The 20274-nt window shown below is 41.3% G+C and overlaps 1 protein-coding gene and 1 long non-coding RNA gene across 4 annotated transcripts in view; one reads left to right on the top strand and one right to left on the bottom strand.

Moving 5' to 3' along the window:
• LOC308197835 overlaps positions 1 to 3920 on the bottom strand; it is a 58530-nt gene extending 54610 nt beyond the window's left edge. For 2 of the 3 annotated variants that reach the window (XR_013953349.1, XR_013953351.1), the window contains exons 1-2: positions 3479 to 3920; positions 1862 to 2072 (exon numbers count right to left, since the gene is read on the bottom strand). This is a non-coding gene — a long non-coding RNA (uncharacterized lncRNA). Of the gene's footprint in view, positions 1 to 1861; positions 2073 to 2510 lie in introns of all 3 variants that reach the window. The other variant, XR_013953350.1, reaches the window with a different exon arrangement.
• A 130-nt stretch (positions 3921 to 4050) lies between these two features.
• On the top strand, positions 4051 to 20265 carry ACADL (acyl-CoA dehydrogenase long chain). Its single transcript, XM_080599018.1, has 11 exons — positions 4051 to 4211; positions 6140 to 6301; positions 8602 to 8739; positions 9156 to 9320; positions 10272 to 10338; positions 11424 to 11588; positions 12134 to 12235; positions 13500 to 13613; positions 15652 to 15779; positions 18015 to 18101; positions 19791 to 20265. The coding sequence occupies exons 1-11, from the start codon at positions 4138 to 4140 to the stop codon at positions 19882 to 19884; spliced, it is 1296 nt and encodes a 431-aa protein (XP_080455144.1). The 5' UTR covers positions 4051 to 4137; the 3' UTR covers positions 19885 to 20265.
• The last annotated feature ends 9 nt before the right edge of the window (positions 20266 to 20274 follow it).

Genomic DNA, 20274 nt, shown 5'->3' with positions numbered 1-20274 from the left:
CAAAGGAGGCCCACCACTCATCAGCCACAGCCTGTCTCTCTGTCACACCACCTTGCACATGCATATTAACACCGTGTAACCCCAAGCAAAGGCTCACTAAGGACAGTCACATACCAGAGAAGTAAGTTGAGAGCCTGCATCTTGTTCAAGCTTGCCCTGCACTATAATGCCAACATAGAAAAGTTGGACGAAGATCATGCAGGTCCCCTGATGGCCAGACGTGCTAAACTGGCACCTGGGCTCTTCTTGAAAGAAGACAACACATAAGCTTTAAATAAACTACTCAGAAACCAAAGCTCTAGGGTATTCATACCAGACATGAATAGTTGGGCACTCTCTTTGCAAGAGACTGAAAGTCTAAAAAGGGAATAAGGAGCTTTGTGAGAGGGCTCGGTGCTGTCCCTTACTGTGTTTTCAAAGCTTCTGTTTTTTCCTGCAGCTTGACTTTACAAACAGCAGCACCACTACATGTAGCAAGACAGAGGAATACACAGAACCATAGGTCTTTTAAAAGGAGTCTCTATTACCCAAACATGCAGACAGCCGAGGCCCTCTGGCAGAAGTCACCTTCAGGGCTTGTACCCACTGTTTACCTGCTGTCTGAGGGCCTCTGCTCAATGACTGATCAGCTGTGAAAAACGTGCCTGCAGGTGGGTCCTCCACTTCAAATTGGATATCAAAAATGATTGGAAAGCCGCATATCTGCCAATCGCACAGGAAAAGCTCTAAGAAAAACTAGGACATTTGCATTCAAGGCCTGCAGTTACTTGTAGTTTCCCACATATAATCATCTGTTGTCAAAACTAAACCCAACACACCTATTCCTGGAGGAGAATTGCACAGCAATAGCTGCTGCTGCAGATGTCATAGGACTAATGATGTCCTAGTCCAGGAACACAAGTGGAAGCTTGTAGATGGCTTATTTGACAGAAAAAAAATGCATGTAATGGGATTTGTTTGCTCAATTCCTTTATAATTATTTACCTGCAGTGGAAATAAAAGGCAGCAAAGAATAAGTCTTGGAAAAAAAAGAAGAGAAATCCTGACAAAGAACTGTTCAGACCTGGATAGACTTGCACAGTCTTTGTATCTAGAGAAGATATATTCCTCAGATGAAAAATAGGAACATTTTGACCAAAACGAGAACAAATTTCATTTAACCTGTCTTACCCACAGATCTCCACTTGAACACTTTTTCTCCAGGTAATCTACAACTTCCTTGTTTATAAGTTTTGCATTTTGCTAGGCCCCATGCACTTTTTCGGCATTATAATGCTTTAAATTACATTCCTTTTAGTAAACACATTTGACATTGTTCCCAAAAAAGGAGGCACTGAAGAGACTATGGGTCCTTTCCAGCTATAGCAATGACCTATAAATGCTGAAAATCGTAAAAAAAGAACATAAACAGTGACCCAAAAGACGCGTTCAGCCAAACCAAATTGCAACAAAGCCCAGATGTCACAGTGTCCTCAGATCAGGGCAGTAATGCACTGTGTTAGAGCCCACTGAATCGGTGCCTTTATGGCATGCTGGCAGCACTCATGGTATGAGAAAGATGGTGATACTAACGCTGGGTATGACTGGGGACGGTAGTGCTTACTGGTATAACACCGATTGCTCTAGCAGTTTGGAGTCTTAAAGGAAAAAGTCTGGCACTAGCCACACAGTATGAGAGCAGGAGAGCTACTAGTTCAAGAGAATTTACGACTATGAATGTATGGCAATCTGTATCTCTCCCCTGAGACATCTGTACCACAGGTCAGGACGGACAGACAGGCCGCTTACTGGTATGGCAGATGACCATAAAAAAGAGAAAGATTTACCATGAAGAGGGGGAAAATCAAAATCAGAGACTCACCCTGTGACCATGTCCACATGAGGAGTGAAGATGAAGAGACCAGAAGGAAGGTGTACACCACTGTCACTTAACACAGTGCTGTGTCTCTGCAAACATGCAGAAGGCTGCGATGATGAAAGCACTATCACAGACTGAAAACGGCACCTAGAAGAAGGCCGGCGATGTATCTGCACTTTCTGCTTTGCTGTGGTAACTATTTCTGTCCTGTTTTCTGCAAGCAGAAAATAAGTAAATAAATAAAAAGAAAATCATTTTTCTTAATGTCCATTTTTTCACAACCACCCTTATTTCCCCCCAAAATATGAAAAATATCAGTCTGCTTGCCACTGTCTGAGGCATTTCCTGACCTCAGGAACTGATATAGGAAGCCTAGGTAAAGCTTGTTTTTCTGTGGCTTAGGGCAGCATCTACCATCTCATAGCTCTTTTATAATTTTATCCTGTGTGTGGGCAGTGGGATTTGTCCTGCCAGATCTCACTGCAACAAAGCCACCAACTCTGTGAGCAGGGTGACCAGGGCACCCCCAAGAACGTGAATCTCCTTCTCAGCCTCAACAGACCCAGGACCAAGGTGCTAGGCTCACCCTGGAGCCAGTCCATGGAGTGTACTCCATGCATGATGGGACCTCACAGGCAGGCTCAAATCTTACCTCTGGGCACCCAGATTCAGCAATTCCCACCAGTTTGTTTTATTATTGCCTCTTGACACCCCTCTGCATTAACACTTTCCCGTGCATGCTTCTCTCCTGCCTAATCTGATATAATACAGGATCAGGCTCCTGAATGAAAAAATGGTGTGTATTTTCAGGCTGCAGTTAGTCTTCCGGTAAGGGTGCTTCTGGTAGCACAAACTGCATTGCCAGAATATCAGACCAAAACCAGGAGAAGCAACACTCCCTTCAGGATGCCCATCAGTAGCAATAGAAATGCCTCTGGCGCCATCTTGTGGCTTACGCACAACATTGCTGACCAAAAATGAGGAATTTTTGTCTGTTAAAAAGAATCACAACAGGTTTAGACTATGGCCTGATGTACAGAAACACCCAGATCATGAGAATTCTCTCAGGAGATTATGTTCTGTTCACCTCCTTGTAAATTACTAGCTTTAAAATTACGACTTTGAAAGCTATCTTCTGTGTTGCTCTGCTTTTGAGTTTTGAGCCATTACAATCTTGTTTTTGTTTTGTTTCTCAACAAACATGAGGGTTTGAAACCTACTTTTTGCTTACAAATTTGTGCCACCTCATGACTCCAGGAGATAATGCCTGAAGTTTCCCCTCCACCATGTGGGGAGCAAGGAAAGCATATAAAATCTCACTGCCTGGGGCTATGTATTGTTTTAATCCAATCCTCATCACAACAACCATTAATCGGCAATATTTATTTTCTAGGCAGTTTGTATTTCAGGGCTTCTTTGTTAAAGGAAGCAGGTAGGAGCGCCTTTCTGAGTGGAAAGATGCTCATTGATAGCTCAAAACCATCCCAGATGGCTGACCCAGGAGAGAGGGGACACCACCAACAAAGCCTTGGGAGAAAGGGCATAACAGGGATGTGGTCGTGAGGTAAAAATAAGAACGCCAAAAATTTTGGCACACTTGTTCTGTAAATTAAAACCCACCTGGGGCCTGTGGAGCTGTCTGGCTGCTGAGAAGGACCGTGAAGGGTGCTGCTGGGTCTGGCTGTGACTCCTCTTGGGCACAACCCTGAGGGACAGCCGCATCCCTGAGGGGACATTGCCTCAGAGGAGGCAGGACACAGCCGAGTCAAAGGCCTCCCAGAGGTTGGGAAGGATTAATGCCCAGTGAAATCACTCAAATAACCCCCTAAATAACTCCTGAATACACAGCCCCCTTCACCCCAGTACCCACTCCCCTCCTCACCCTGCTGTGGGGTGCCTGAGCCAAGATTGTTTCTGCTTCCTCGCTTCCTTCCATAACATGATTTCTAAACTACACTTAAAAAAGCACAGATATTTCATCGTAATCCTGTTGTAAACACGGATGAATTAGAAGGAATTTATAAATCAAGGTAGGCAGAAGTGCACTTGATCACACAGGCGTGTATTTCATGACAGACTTCAGGGAGCAGAAATCCTTCCCTTTACGACACAGGGCAAGGAGGGGAGCAACGCCTCCCTGACTGAAAGTTACCTCTGAACAAACCGAGGGATTATATATTATACATATAAATATAAAATCAACTCCCGGGGAGGCGCCCCAGCAGCCGGGATCGGCGGCCGGGGCCTGGCGCTGCCCCACCGCCACGCCCCGGCGCAAAATGGCGGCGCGGCTGCTCCGCTTGCGTGGGCTCTTGCGGGCCGCCGGCCCCCGGCCCTTCTCTGCCCAGGCCAGGTAGGGGGGCGTCGGGCCGCGGCGGGGGCACGGTGCCGCGGTCCCTGGGGGCTTTGAGGAGTGGGGAGGCGGCGTGGACGGGTGTGGGGGGGGTATCCGGGCGGCTGTGTTTGGGGCTGGAAGGGGGGAGAAAGGGCTCATCGGGGAGGGGGGTGTCCGTTCGTTGGGCGTTATGTGGGGGCACAGATGTCTAGGCAAATGTACAATGTGCGTGTTTAGTCACAAATGTGTTGCGTTCCCCTGTCTATGTGGGGGTGGGTGTGTAAGTGCTCGTGGGGTTACTCACAGTGTATGTACCCATGTATGTACATGTATATGGTCATACATGTGAGTGGTGTACATGCCTGTATGTATCTGGAGGGGTTATAGGCATGTGCTCATGTGGCAGGAAGCTTTTAGGCACAAATACACATCTCTAGCTATATAAGCGTATATACACATCTATAGGTGTCTGTCTATATGCGTATGTCCGTGCCCCGCTTGCAGGAGGGCAGCCAGGATCCGGGCGAGCCCCCGGAGCATCCTAGGCCCAGCAGCCTTGGGAGCGCCCTCGCAGGGCCGGGGCTGACCTTTGCTCCACTTCTGGTCACGCTCAGGGACACGGAGTCCCGGTGGTGACAGCAGGTGACAGGGAGGACGTGTCCTTGCCCTTGTGAGACAGGCTATCCCACTGCAGGAGAGGTTTTAGGGCGAGCAGCAGGGCCCTGGTGGCCTTGGGCAGCCTCTAAATTTTGAGCTGTGGCACCGTGGGGTGGTGGAAGGTGGTGGAAGAGCCCTTGTCTGCGTGCCAAGTGGGCTGTGCGCCCCCAGTCAACAAAAGAGCCATCTTAAATGTAGCTCGGTGTTGTCATAAGTAGTTTTAAAAATAAGCTGCAGCTTTTGGGAAAGTCGTTGTATACCTAGCGTGGGAAGCCTGCGTCTGAAAGCACAAAATATTAGCAAGCAAGTTGCAATACTGCATAGCTTGGGAAAGGATTGGAGAATGTCTTTTCCATTATAATATAGCTCAGCTCTGTGGATATAATTTCTGATGTTTTGTGGCAATAAAGTAAAAGCAAGTCAAAGAACCCAACACACAAAGGTGATAAATGAAATCTCAATTCAGCCATAAAGTGGTATGTCATCCTTTACACTGTAAGCTCCTGGAAAAGTTTTAAACCTTACTTACTGATTTTATTTATGCTTTCCTCATGCGGTTTCCACTACTGAAGTCTATCACTGTTTCAGTTTTCGTTTTTTTTTTTTTATATATTTAAAAAAAAGCTTATTTTTGCAGACGTTGGTGTCAAGAGTTCTGGGATGATTAACCTTCCTGTGCTAACTTTTTAATGTATGCAAAAATAATAAAAGCTAGGAGATGTTAGTATTATTTTCAAGGTTAAAACTTTGCAGAAGTTTATGATAATGCAGGGTCTAATACCCTGTGTGTAAGAGTGTGCAAATCCATGTTGTACTTTTATTTTGGAGAGTTTGAATTTTTGCCATTATGGATTTCAAGTTTTGGGGCTTTGGGGACCGTGTATGGGAATTGACTAAATAAGTCTGAAGGATCACAACCCACAAAAAAAACTTTGCTCGTTCAAAAAGTTTGTTATTTGAACTGAATTGCTTTTGGGGGTTGTGCCATGGGGTGATGAGGAGGTAGTGATTTTTAGCATCTCTAAGGATGAGAAATTTTATCCCCTTACTTACGTATGTATTATTATTGTTTTTAATGTATTTGAAGTGTTAAGGACAAAATGTTCTTGCTTTACTGTCTCTCAAAGCCCAACAAAGTACGGTATTTATTGTGAGTATCCTTTGGATGTACTAGCAGGCTAGACTTGTGATATGAACTAAGTTTAGCAGGCAGATGTTTCCTTTCTTGTAAAAGGGTTACGTAAATAGGGGTGCCTGTGTTCAAACGGATGTTCACTTTTCTTTTTTAGCCCTGCGCACGCTGAACAGCATGGCACAAAGCGCCAAGAACCCTCTTCGGCTAAAAGTTTAACCGATATAGGAACTCGGAGGATCTTCACATCTGATCATGATATCTTCAGGGAGAGTGCCAGGAAATTCTTTCAGGAAGAAGTGCTGCCTTTTCATGCAGAGTAAGATACCTTTCAAACATTCTGGTTTGCCAAATAATTTGCTTTTATTCCAAATATGCTTTTTTGGGTGTTACTTAATACGACAAGGTAAACAGGATATTTGTTTTCTTTTACCTTTTATTTTCAAATTGACTTGATTAAAACAAACCTGCCTATAAAACTCACATGTTGATGAGTTGCACACAATAAAAATTCACTGAATGCTGAGCTGGCACCACCATTTTAGACATTTAAGCAGGACAAATGCAGTTTGTACAGTTTCAGCTGAAGTATCCATATTAACTCTGACACCTGTGTCTTGATGGTAAAGTTAAGGAGACAGTTACCATGTTGTCATCCGAAAAGCATTAACATTGTGTCTAGATTAGCGCAATGGATATTGCAGATACAGTCCATGCAGGATGGTAAGCTGGAGTATGCATTACCCAGAAAATTACACAAAATATTGTGGTTTAAATTCGCATGTTTTTTGCTTCCGTGGAAGTGTGCATGCTCTCTTCTACACAGTAGAGGTGCCGTTCTTCCACTGAAGTGGAGCTGGAGTTTTTTCCCCCTTATTTTAGTTGTATAATATTATAGTTGGGGGAGGTGAGGTGGGAAGGAACTGAGAACATTTTTTTGAAGGGAATGAACTTAGAACATGTTTTCTTGTAGCATTAAGCTGCAGTACTGTCTTGAGCAATTTCACTTTACTTGAAAAAACAGGCCTGTAGAAGCAGTGGGGGGGATAACGAAGGGCTTATTCTTCAGTCATGCTGCAGGACAAATTTCCTGATGCAGTTCAGAGTGTATCTACAAACAATCGAGATGGCACAACTGAGTGGGTGAGGTGTTGTGGCTCTGGGGCAGAAATGAACAGCAGGAGGCAAAAGAAACTGCTTATATCAGGATTGTTGCCAGTTTTGTTTTTTTTTTTACCCTCTAACCAGGACCTCAAAGTCATGGAAAAGTGGATTTTCCACTCTATAATCATATTCTGTGCACAAAAACAGATAGTTTCCTTCATCTTTTGTTAGAATGACTTCTGTTTACAAAGCTGCACCAGATACTGGATCTGCTTGAGGTTAATTATGATCTATTTACTAGCTTGCTGACACAACTAGGTAGATTGGAACAAGTCAGACTTCTGTTCTTGCATCACTTCAGCGACCTCTGAAACATTTTGTTCTCACACCTTTGAAGTAAACAAGTAGGCTTCAGGCACAGAATATCAATTGGCTGAGCCAACACGAAGAGACTGGCATTGCATCAATGAACGTGGATGATTGTGAGGAAGAGAAACTTTAGTGATGAGTGATGTAGAGTCAGGAATAGCCCTGAAAATGGGGGGACAAAAAAAGCAAGTATGGTCATTAGAGGGATTTGTTTAAGGTTTCCAGTGCAGGAGCAAAAGCTCTGGGAATAAGCTTAAGTGTATAGGATAAGATACATTATTAACTGTGGATAAAGTGATGTGGTATAGCTCTAACACACACGGGTGCGTCGGAGGAGTCTCTCTCATCCAATTTATCTACCATATTTTTTCAAAAAGGTGGTTTAAAAAAAAAAAGCTGTTCTGTGCCATTAATAGCCATCCAGCTTCCTAATACGTTGGCAAACTCAGTTAAAAGGTAATATTTTTCTGAGAACAAGTGATTCCTGTAGTTTTAAATCTGCAGACTGTCAGCAGATGAGCCTTAACTGTCTATTTGTGGACTTGAAACCACCGTACAGCGTTAATTTACCAAAGTACAGTGCAAAGTACACAGACGGTTGTTTTTTTTTTTATGTATATATAAAGGTTGCTAATGTGTTGACACTTCTTCCTTAAAAAGCAGTTCTCATTGATGGATTTGAAATCTTTCACAAACTGATGTGTTTATATGCATTTTGTATGTGGGGAAAATAGAGTGTCTGGAAGACAAAGACCTGCTTGTAATTATCCAGATGGTTGTGGCTAAATCTCCTAAATCCTGGTCTAGTGCTCAGACCAATAGGCAGCACAGCCTTTCATAACAAGGCTTAAAGAGATGTCGGGTTATATATTGGAAACAGGAGTTCAAACGTGTTATATAGTTGGTGTCTGTGGAATGCCACTGGCGTTTGTGGGCTTGGAGAATGGAAAACCTGTTATTAAGCCACCACTTCTTAGCTGGGAAATGTAGTTGTCTCTGCACCCCACTTGTGTATTGCTGAGACTGAAAGTCTCCTGAGCAGTGAAACCTGCCTGCAGGTGCTCTAGTGTGAAGTGGCAGCCATGACAAATGAGAGAGAGCATGGGGGGAATTTAATGGATGACTCTGTTGTTGTGCTGTTTGCAGATGGGAGAAGGATGGCCAGGTGAGCAGGGAGCTCTGGGAAAAAGCTGGACAGCAGGGCTTGCTGGGTGTTGCTATTGCTGAAAAGCATGGAGGCATTGGAGCGGATATTCTCTCTTCTGCCGTGGTCTGGGAGGAGCAGTAAGTACTAAACACTTCAGGAACAGTTTCAATCATATTACCAATAAACTGTTTTTGTCATAAGATTTCCTCTACAGTTACAGAAAATAGTGTTTCTCATGAGAAGGATACTTTAGACCTATGTAAGTCCCTCCTGCTTCAAGTATTCCAGATGATTGTTTAAGTAATAAATGTCATTGTGCTCTACTGCTAGGACTTTGTGGCCGAGGGAAGCACTTTCATTAGTCTTCTAGGTTATATAACAATTTGGCTGTGAACATACATTCTATAAATAACAGTACAAATGCCACATGTTCAGGTTATGCCTGAGACTTCTGTGGGGTCGAGCTTTTTTTCAGTGTTGGGGCCATGTTGTAAAGTTGTCAGGTTGTTAAATTTCTGCCTGAACTGTTTTGTTTTTTTCCCCACTTTCCAAGGATGTATGTTAACTGTACTGGCCCAGGCTTCAGCCTTCATTCAGATATAGTCATGCCTTACATTGCAAACTATGGCTCTGAAGAACAGATTAAACGCTTTATCCCTGAAATGGTTGCAGGCAAGTGTATTGGTGCCATTGCCATGACAGAACCTGGGGCTGGCAGGTAAGCTAAAAACAAAGACAGATGGTCGTAATGTTATGTGCAGTCTACTGATTTCTCAGTGGAAAAAAATTCACGAGTATCCTGGTTATATGGTCATCTTAGTAACTACACAATAACCCAGTATAGGTAGGACTTCAGACTTACAGATTACAGCTTTGTCATTTCAATATTCTTGCTTAGAAAGCATTTCCTTATTGTATTGCCATTGGCAAATACGCTTCGCATTTGCTTTTATAATATGAATTTAGAGTTAATAATCTGCTTGTCATGTGAATATAATTTTAATATGAAATGTAATAAGGAGAAAATTACATACATCAGCAAAGAAGGTTTGACTTCTTTGGTATTAGATTTGTTGTGAAACAGAGCGTTGTATTGTTCTTTTCCCCTCTGAATCCTTTCAAAACAGAAGTGTCCCTCCTTCACTGTCATTATTGAAGGACAGACAGCACATGTTTTGGGTAGACACAGCTGATCTGGCCAGTTTCCAAAACAGAGGAACAGGTGAAGAGCAAAACCTTTTGGTGTCACACTTCTCCAGCTGGTAGACATTGCCAATGGCTTTTTGCAGAGCCTCCTCATTAGGACTGAGCCTGCTTGGAAGATGTCCTTTTGTCTGGCATTTGTCTTCTGAAGCATATCAGCATAAGGGGGGGCTGACCCATTACTGATGCATCGGTGTCAGTTCTTGATTATTACCACCTCCCAAAAGCCAGTACATTAAAATAGGCCCTCATGCTCTTGTACAATGGCGTAGATTTACATCCCTTTCTGCAGTAGGCTTTTGGTTTGTTACACTCCAAACCATTTCACCATGTTCTGTTATCCTGTGCATTTTCACTGACTGCGTGTAGGGATGGTATGAAGTCTACTTTATATTGGATAGAATTTAAGATACAAATTGCAACTTCTGGAACAGTTTCTTGAAGGACCTTTTGAATTTCGTTCTAGTGATTTGCAAGGAGTACGAACATATGCAAAAAAAGATGGAAGTGACTGGATTCTTAACGGGAGTAAGGTAAGTGAGCAGACATATGTGCCACTTGAAGCCTTTGGTAGCTGAATGCACTCAGTGAGGGATGTACACTGGAATCAGTGTTTCCTCCTAGTCCTTCCGCTTTTTTTTTTCCAGTTGCTTTTTTTTTTTTTTTTGTAAGACTTATTATACTTTTGCTATTGGCAATTTGTGGACCAATTTATGGAAGGGTTTGAGCAGGTAGCTTTGTAGCTTTTAAATAATCATATGTAAGGTTTTTCTTTTTCCTTGAACTGGAAGAAGTCCTGCATAGTATAAGCAGAACCAGGGTTATTTCTCAGTGCTGAGGTAACAACAAAATATATGTGCTACCAGTGTGAAATCTTCTGTGGTCTGAGTGGCTTGTTAAAATGCAAGCTGTGGAATCTTTATTCAGGAATCTGCTGCTCATATTAGAAAGACAAAACCACTGCATTAGATTCCAAGTGTACGCTGTCAAGCTGTTACAAAGCTGGCAGCATTAACCTCATCTTTTGTTCCCATAATAAGAAAGCAAGAGGGCAGAAGTAAGGTGTTGAAATAGAAGTGTGGGTTCAACAGGTGTGTGATAGGGTTGTTTTTGTTTTTTTAAAGCTTCATCTTTCTGTCCCCTTATTTTGTAACCCTGTTGGAGTCATAGTACTGACAGAGACTTAAGGCCTTAGCAGAATTTCAGGTGGTGAGAATGCATGCAAGCAATTTTTCACAGTAGGTGTTTAAAAGGATACTCACTTGTTCTGTGTAGCTGAAGTCAAGACTGCGTTTCTTTGGTGGAGTTAGGATGAGTCATTATGGCAGGTGGATGGATAATTCTGCAGAACTGTAGCAAGCAGTTGTTAGTAGAAACCATCAATACTTTTTGTGTTTTATACCTTGCTAACTCATATTTTTTAAAAGAGAACCTCTCTTTTAATTTGATGTATACAGTTGATAGCACTTTCTGTCTTTATCATGGGACAGACAAACGAAACAGATTTGTGTTCTTTAACTTCACAATTCTGATCCAAACCATGCCTCTCAAACTAATTCCTCCCTTTGACAGACCTTGTTCTAAAGCAAGTTTTTGTTTTTTTTTTTTCCTTATACAGGTATTCATCACCAATGGTTGGATGAGTGATGTAGTGATTGTGGTTGCAGTTACAAACCGAGAAGCCCGATCTCCTGCCCATGGAATCAGCCTTTTTCTCGTGGAAAATGGAACAAAAGGTTTCATCAAAGGACGCAAGCTGAACAAGATTGGCCTGAAAGCTCAAGTAAGTTCATACAACCTCTAACCCATAGTAGACTTGGAGGAATTGTAAAACTGGTTAATTCCTGGCACTAGCTAAATAAAGATAGAATGGAACTGTGGTGTTATCTTAACTCTTAGGCTTTAGAACACAAAAAATATATATCCAAAGTACGTATGCTGAGTTTGCATATAGATGTCTGAAGCACATGACGTGCAAGGAGAGGTTACAAAGCTGGATTTCTTCACTCTGAAGAAGCTTGGAAGGGATGGGATCATGTTGCTGTCTTTAGCTTTGTAAACGGTGTCTGTAGAGATGGAGGAGAACAGTGAAAGGGTAGCAAAGCACACAGGTTATGCTGAGGAAATTTCTACTTTGGCGCTTCAGGAAGTGTAACTGTACAAGGCCCTCAGCTGTCTGCGTTGCTGAAGCTGCTTCGAGTAGGAGGATATGGGTGACCTCAGGAGTCAATTAATAATGCAATAGCATGAAAAAATGGGGCGCAAAAACAGTGAAATGAAGAGATGAGAATGTTAGACTGAAAACCCTTGCACTTAAAATCCTCTTAGGACACAGCAGAGCTGTTTTTCGAAGATGTGCGGTTGCCAGCAAGCGCCTTGCTTGGAAAAGAAAACAAAGGCTTCTATTATTTGATGGCAGAGCTCCCTCAGGTAAGAGGACTAAAAGTGTTTGTTGTCTTTAGGAAGAATACAGAGACCCAACTTTTTTCATTGCAAGAATCTGCCTTAATCTTGGAGATGATCAATCTTGGAGAGCCACATCTGTCTCAGAATTGGGATGTCTGTAAGCAGTGTCCTGTTGATACTACTGCTTTCTACCTGAGTTATGCAGTTTCTAGTGCTAAAAAGCTCAGTTCTTTGGGCATTAGTAACAGTGTTGACATCCCACCAGCTTAAAGCCAGAGCTCTGAATCCCAGTTATTGAAGAACCTGAACATAGGGTATTATATTAAAGAACATGTCAGTTTCCTTGTGCACTTCTAGTATGGAACCATTTTGCTCAGTAGACTACATACACCTTGGAGCTCTCATGCATTTGGCATTCTCTAAAGAAAGACCAAGCGTTGCTGTTCTAGCTTTTCTAATTGTAGAAGCATATTAAAGATATAAGATTTTTTTTCTTTATCCATATAGCAAAGTAAAGAAGTTGTTACCAAAATGTCTTGCTAGTGAAAATTAACAGTTTGACTTCTGAAGCTTTGGAATGATTTGGGAGGACAAAGAGGCAATGTGATTTTTTTTCAAAACACAACTGTGCTTTGTCAAAACTGACTGTTTGCCTCATCTGGTAAAGATCATGTTTATTTAATTTTATACTGTGAGTAAATATGAAACCTGATTAAAGGAAATGTACTGCTTTAAAAAAATAGATGCACTCACAGACAGATTCAATGGGATGCATAAGATGTCATAAGATGACTTCACCTGTGCGAGAAGCAATCGTTCTGTACTTTGTTTTTCAACATTTTATGAGAGGAAGGAAAAACAGGCAGTGTTCTTGTAGGTTTTGTTTTTTCAAGGGTTGTCCTATTGAAATAGGTAAACACTGTATGTTGTTTTTTTTTTTTTTTTTTTTAAACTGAACCATGAAAACTAATAATTAAGCAGAAATTGATGTGAAGCTTTCAGTCAGTAGGAATCCTATGGTTGACATGTAGCTATTTTTCTGGGGTGATGTTCTATCAGAAAAATGACCAACAAGCCTTTAAAGTGGACTTCAAGCATCAAGACATCTGTCCCGCTCATTAATTTCAGTAACGTAGTGTCTGGTTTGATCCCTAGTGTGACTTCTGCCCCCCTTTCTCAATGAACATCACGGAACATCTGTTTCCCAGTTGTGCATTTATGTGTGTGTGTCTGATGCACAGAAATGTAGGACTAATTCCCCTGTATTCTGTAATTTGTGTTTCTAAAGGAGAGACTGTTAATTGCTGATATGGCTCTTGCTGGCTGTGAGTTCATGTTTGAAGAAACAAGGAATTATGTGAAGCAAAGAAAAGCCTTTGGGAAGACGATTGCACACTTGCAGGTGAGTTTAAATTGTAAGACTTGTAAAGCCAGATGCACAATGGAATTTGTATACATTTGTACCTGTAATGTTGAGCAAGTGAAAGTCACCGGACTGTTACCAAAGGATTGCTTGCAGAGGCTTCACTCTTGGGCTGTGGCTGTTTCCTTTATGCCCAACGTTTTTAAAAACCACTAAAAGGCAACGCGTGTATTTTAAGTCAATAAGGTACCCTACAGCAGTACCGCTTTTGGAAGTGAAATATGCTGTAGAAACTATACTGGCTTTTTGCTGGTGATGAAGTAAAAATATTTTATTGCTCTTAGGCTTGCATTTTACCATCAGAGGTCCCAATCACAGGGTATATTACACCTGCTTGGATTCCTGTATGTGCCTGGAATCCTACAGACTGCAGAAGAGCTTGGTGCATGTGCAGGTACTGCAAAACTCTGCACATAATGCATTGCAGCAACGTGATCTTTGTGAGAGTGATGCTCAGGGTCCCCAAGCAGTGACCTTGCTGCCTGAATGCCTGCAAAGGTGTTTGTATTCAGCTTTATGGGTGTAGTAACAAGATTCCTCAACTACCAGGTAGCTGGATATTCAAGTGATAGCATTGTAAAACTGTTGGATTTATTGCTGGAGTATAGCTCACTTTTGACAGTGCTAATTAAATTATATTTTGAGGCATGCTTGTGCTATTTAGCTGCTGTCATAAAACCCAATAACACGGAAATCAATGTTTGATGTTTTAATTTTCCTGAAAACTTCATCTTTTAGGGCTGAAACAGACCAAGCTCCTGTATGTTTCGTCTGTAGGATAGGAGTGACTCCTATGCATTGGAGGATGTTAGCTTCTTTTGATATACTTCAGAGATAATTGGAGCTGGAGTATTTTTATTTTTGTCTTGACTTCCCTTGTCAAAATCAAATATTTAATTGTGAATAGCAGCAGAACTGAGCTCTTCAGAAGCTGGAATATAAGGTATCTTTCAGGAAATTATGATCTTCTTTTCTTTTTGAACTTAGTATTCAGAAATACTGGAATTTAGTATGTGCTAGGAGCAGTTTTAACACAAATGTATTTTAGAGTTTATGTAGGTGTTGAATGCTTTCTGATTGTAGTAGTTCACTGTGCAGAGACCTCCAAAATAATGTTTTCTATGGTAAAACGTTGCCAATCACTAGGAGGCCAAATTTGAGTCAAAAAAAAAAAAATCCATTCTTGCATACCTTTTCAGTTTCCTTTTTGCACTTAAATGTGCATGGAATCAAAAATCCTTTCTAATTAGAGCTTTGACTTGCCTAATTCTTTGAGTCCTGCTATAGTACGGTATTAAAAACTGGTTAGGTTAATTGTCCGGGGAAGCAAGAAGGTTTTTTCTATAAAAGCTTAAAACTGTGAGATCGGGCAAAACTTCTGCTCCTGTTTGGTGCTTTGATCCAATTCCTACCAGAATTGCTCCAAGACGGTGACATACTTGCCTTATTGGATTTTAGGTATCCTTAGCAATGGATTTTACCTTTTCCATCTAGAAAGTCTTTTCCAGTGTGGCAGAACTCAGTGTCAGAAAACTTTCTGATAGTTGGTCTAAAAATTCCTTTGTTTTTGCATATCTCTTGGCATCGCTTAAACTCTGAAAAACTGAATGCTCAGGAAGTGCATCCAATGTATGATGAAATAAATGTTACAGCTAGAGTGAAAGTACATTCTCCCACAAGAGGGAGCAGAGAGTAACAGAGCTCCCACTACCTCTTAACTCTGTGCTGTCTAGGAACTTGTTTTCAGGCTCTTGGGGGGTTTTCCCCATAATGCCACGTTTTGAGTTGGTCTAGAGGATTAAAGGGCAGTAATTGTCTCTAATAAGATTGGTAAAGATGTAATTGTATTGAAAACAAGCTACATTTAGATATAAAGAGCCCAAACTGTTTTGAAACAGTGATATCTAATAGAAATGCTTCTAGAAAATGCTTACCTTTCTACTTCAAATGTAGCTTAAAAACAGTACTACTGCTGCTCTTTCTTTCCTCTGTCTTGTCCGTCCACTCCCAAAATAAGACGGTACAGCACAAGTTGGCAGAAATGAAAACGCAGATTTGTGTGGGACGAGCCTTTTTGGACAACTGTTTGCAGCTGCATGCAGATAAACGCCTGGACTCCTCCACAGCTTCTATGGCTAAGTATTGGTATGTGGTTAAAGTAATTTGGAAATGTTATTTGTATAATCTTAACGGGAGTCTAATAATAAAAATGCTGAACTGCTCAGATTTGAACAAAAGATAAAATTACTGTCTGATTAATAACATTGTCAGTTTCTAGTAGAGGCCATTAGCTTTAACTTAAATTAAGTAGTCAACAACAGTCAGTTATGTTGAAAACCAGGGCTGCTAAAACAAATCAATTGCAAAGTAATAGCATGCTTTTAAAACAGGCTTCCATAAATACTAAGGCTAGGACTGAGCCTCAATTAAAAGTGAGCATTTCATTGGTATTCAAATAGTTACATTTTTCTATAACAAATCATTTGTTTTTTTCTTTTTTCTTAATCACAAGTTAATTTGAAGCTCATATGATATAGAATACTTTTCAGTTAGCATTACTTAGCAATAGTTGTTTGGCCCAGCTACTTTTCGAAGCTATTTGGTTTTGGGAAGAAATAGTTGGCTACAGCCATTGCTGCAATTGAGACTAAACAGTTCTTTCTTTTATTAGCCAGAACTTCTCCTCCCTCTCCCTGTATTTGATGGTGTTATCTGTTAACTTAGACTTAACCAGAGAAATCCTGATGAGTACAAGCATCTAAGATAAGGCACATGAATTTGTAATCTGTGTAGTTTTATCTTGGTTGCAAAGATAGGAGGAAAAAAGCATGCCAGGCATTAACAAATAATGTTATAGAAAATAGAGATTTACAGGTTCTAGACCTTCAAAAGTAAATGTAGAGTTAATAAGCAGAAAATGCTGATGGAATCCAGTGAGAATACCTACTACGAAAGTAAGGATTTTGTTTGAATGCTATTCCTAGCACTGTTTACCTAGAAATAACAGGTATGTAAGTAGACGCATTCAGTTCTGAGGAGGAGGAAACAGCTAGTGCCAGCTCAGATGCAGACTTACTTCCTCATTAGATTTTTCCAAAGCAAGGAATTTGAAACTCCTCTATCCACTCACGTGTTAGTGCCACAGTTTGTCATGGGTTTCCCCGTTCCCTAATAGAGTTCCCGTGTCTCCTTTCCATAGCACTCTTAGATGGTCTAGAAACTGTTTGAAAGTAGAATTGCTTCATTCAGGAAGGAATATTTCAGGAGACTATCTCCCATTAATTTTGCTTATTAACTTTTGCCCGGTCAATGACTTGATTTAGAGGTTGGGTGAATTTTGTAGCTTGTGTCTCTCTCCTGATGCCTGGTGAAAGGTCTGTAGACTTTGTGGTGACCAGTTGTACTATATAGCTAAATTTGGAGATATAATTAAAGAAGGCAGTTGGCAGTAACTCACTGTTGCAGATTTAAAATTGGTATAATAAACTGGAAGAACCTAGCTGGAGGGTTGGTTTGGAGAAAGGACTCCTCTTACATTCTTCCATGAAAAGCAATTGACTCCAATGGTCATTGTCTTTACTTCTGTTATCACTCTGAAACTGTTTTGCTTTTTTTATTTATTTTTTTTTTCCCAGGTCATTTAACTTTAGCTTGAACTTCTAGTGCAGTTAAAATCCTAGGAGTTCTTATGTCTGATTTTCATTGATTGTTTGAAATAACATGAAGTATGCAGCTTGCCAGAAGCTGAGAGATGCAGGACATCAACTTCAAAGGGCATGTTATCCCTCACATTCTAGAGGGAAGGTTTACAAAACTGAATGCTTTAAGAAAATTATTTTAGATCATAAAATTACTGAATATTTTGCAGTGAGCAGTCCTGTTTAATTCTTAAAGTATTCCTGAGAATTTAAATCTATAAAATATTTTTGGGAAAATAAAGTATTCCCTAATAATGGTTATATTTAAAGAGCATCATGGTGGGAGGGGGGGGGGGAGGAGAAGCCTGCAGTGTTCTTAAATTTTATGATGCAACTGAAGGATTTGATAAGAACGGAGAATATACCAACCTGCTTTACAAAAGAAGTCTCGGCCTGTGAGAAAGGTAAACAGATTTGTTTGTCTTGAAAGCTTTCCTTCTCTGAAAGCTCTTCTGTAAGGGGAGCAGATCTTAAATGCTTTTCAATTCAATGTATACGTTTCTCATCACGCAGGAAGAAAATAGCCCTCACAATCTAAAGTATTTTAATGGCCAACGCTTTAGATCAGTTATATGAAATAAAAAGGTTGGCTATATTTTTGTCTTGGTAACTTATCTGTGTCTCTGGTAATGTTTCCCAGCATACATCCTTCTACCAACCAATTTCTTTTTCATCATTTAAGGTCGTCTGATCTCCAGAACAGCATAGCTACTCAGTGTGTGCAACTGCACGGAGGCTGGGGGTACATGTGGGAGTATCCAATTGCAAAGTAAGTGTAAGATTTCAGACTTCAATGATGAAGGATTACTAGCAAAGTAAAATGAGGCACTTTTACATCTACTTGTCAGTTGTTTTGTGTTAGTACTGATTTACTGTTCCTTTTCTCATCATGCTTATTGAAAGGCAATCCTCTGTACAGGTGTCTACAGGAAAGCTTTGTTTTGATCTTCCAAATAATTCATAACCTGTTGAGCAATTGCCTGTTTTTCACAAAACAGAAGTTCTCCTTGTAGGAGTAACAGGGGGGGAAAAAGGTATTTAAAAAGAAAATGAGCTAGTGTACATAATTTACCTGGAATTAAATATATATGCATGAAGGAAAGAAAATGTTGGTCAGCCTAAAGCTTCCTAATACTGTAAAATAACAAGTTGCCTAATCAAGAGCATGAGTGGTTATGTTCAGCTTTTTGTACCTTTTTAAATGATAAAGCTGAGGGATTTACATGTAGAGGGAGATTTGTCATTCCCAATTTCTTGCTTGCTTTATGTATTTTGGAACAGTTACAGAGTTTTTACTATTTCCTTATATTATCTAGGAAGACTTTTGGTTTTATTTTTCTGTATATTCCATTGCCACAATAACATATGTAGAGCTTCTGTTTAAAAAAAAAAAAAAGTTAAAGGGTTAAACTGAAGTTAAAAGAAGAGTAGAAGGGTTAACCCCAGTTGCTATAAGCAGATATCTAGAGTTCATTTTTATAAAGTGAGCAGGTTTAGATTTGTTATTCTAAATATACTTAGAGTATGAAAAGTTACTTTAAAATAGCTGGTTAACGTGTGTTTTTAATGCTCACACACTTGTTTTTTTTGGGTGTCCTGCATGCTATCTCATTAAATAGGGAGGTCAGCAAGCCCCGCTCAGGGTGTCTTTGAAGTGCTGCTTATCTGTGTGTGCAGCAGCTGTCCGTATGGGGATGGTGATTCCTGTAGTTCAGCAACTGAGCTACAGGGATCTACAGGGATTCAGTGGGCTGCACTCCCCCTATAATGACGCAGAATTAGGATGGAAAAGCACACTGTCACCCTGTGTGCTGTCACCAGCCATGCATGTCCTGGGGCCAGTTCCAGCACAGAGATGGAAATGCGCTGGCTGCATGCAGCTTTTCAGCTGCTGGCCCACATGGAGCTGGAGCTGGTACCAGCGGAAAGCTGTAGCCAGGCTGACGGGAAGAAAATTGGCACTTTTCCTCCCAAGGTGTTTAAGGCCCACCTGAAAGAAAGAACTGACAGCGCTGGTAGCAGTCCTGTTGACAGGATCAGACAGGCCAGGGCATTAGAGCAAATTACCATGATAACTATCAGGTTGGCTCTGCGGGAGTTGTTTTTTCACAACAAGGAGGCACCTGGCTCTCAGAGTTTATGCAGGCGTGCTGTTATCGAACAGGACGTGGGCAGGGCCGAGTGGGGTTTTGGTGGCCAGAGCTGAGTTAATGCGCAGGGGATGTGAGGGAAAGAGGGAGCAAGAAGCAGGGGGGGGAAAAAAGCGGTAGGAGTCTGGTTTTGTAGAGCTTTTAAAATACCTTGATGTATGTGAATCTTTTTAAAAATGGGAAGAATAGCTTACTGTGAAAAGTGGGATCTTCAAAGATAAAAGTTGGTACTCTTCTATTTTTATTGTATATACGTTTTGAGGAATCTTTATTTAAATAATCTTTTTTCTTTTCTTCCCCACCCTCAGAGCTTTTGTGGATGCCCGTGTTCAACCGATCTACGGCGGCACCAATGAAATAATGAAAGAGCTTATTGCTAGAGACATTGTCAGTGACAAGTAGGGCGGACGCTTGCTCCTCTGAGAACCTCCCCCACCCCTTTTATAGTAATATATGGCATAAAATCAGACACCAGAATGTAAGTAAAAGAGATTCATGTAGCACACCGAGCTCCTTCAAGGAGGCGAAACCCAGTAAAGCGAGGTGGTAGCAGCAGGGAGGTGCAGGAGGTGAAGGAGTGGAGTTTAAAGGCGGTACGTTGGGGTAGGAGCGGTGGGGAGGAGGACTGGCCACACCCCTTGCTCAGGACAAGAAGCCCCCCGTTCGATGGAAGCCGCCTGCTGGCGCCGCCCTGGCTCTGCTGCAGTGCCCCGTGTTTACAGCCGCCCCGTGCCTTACCCCCGTTCCCCTCGGGCTCGTTGAAATAAAGCATTTCTATGCACACCCCGCCTC

The sequence above is a fragment of the Anser brachyrhynchus genome (assembly GCF_964034855.1).
Source record: "Anser brachyrhynchus genome assembly, chromosome: 7".
Taxonomy (NCBI): domain Eukaryota; kingdom Metazoa; phylum Chordata; class Aves; order Anseriformes; family Anatidae; genus Anser; species Anser brachyrhynchus.
The sequence above is the reverse complement of the archived record's forward strand: the minus strand, read 5'-3'. Positions and strand labels throughout refer to the sequence as shown.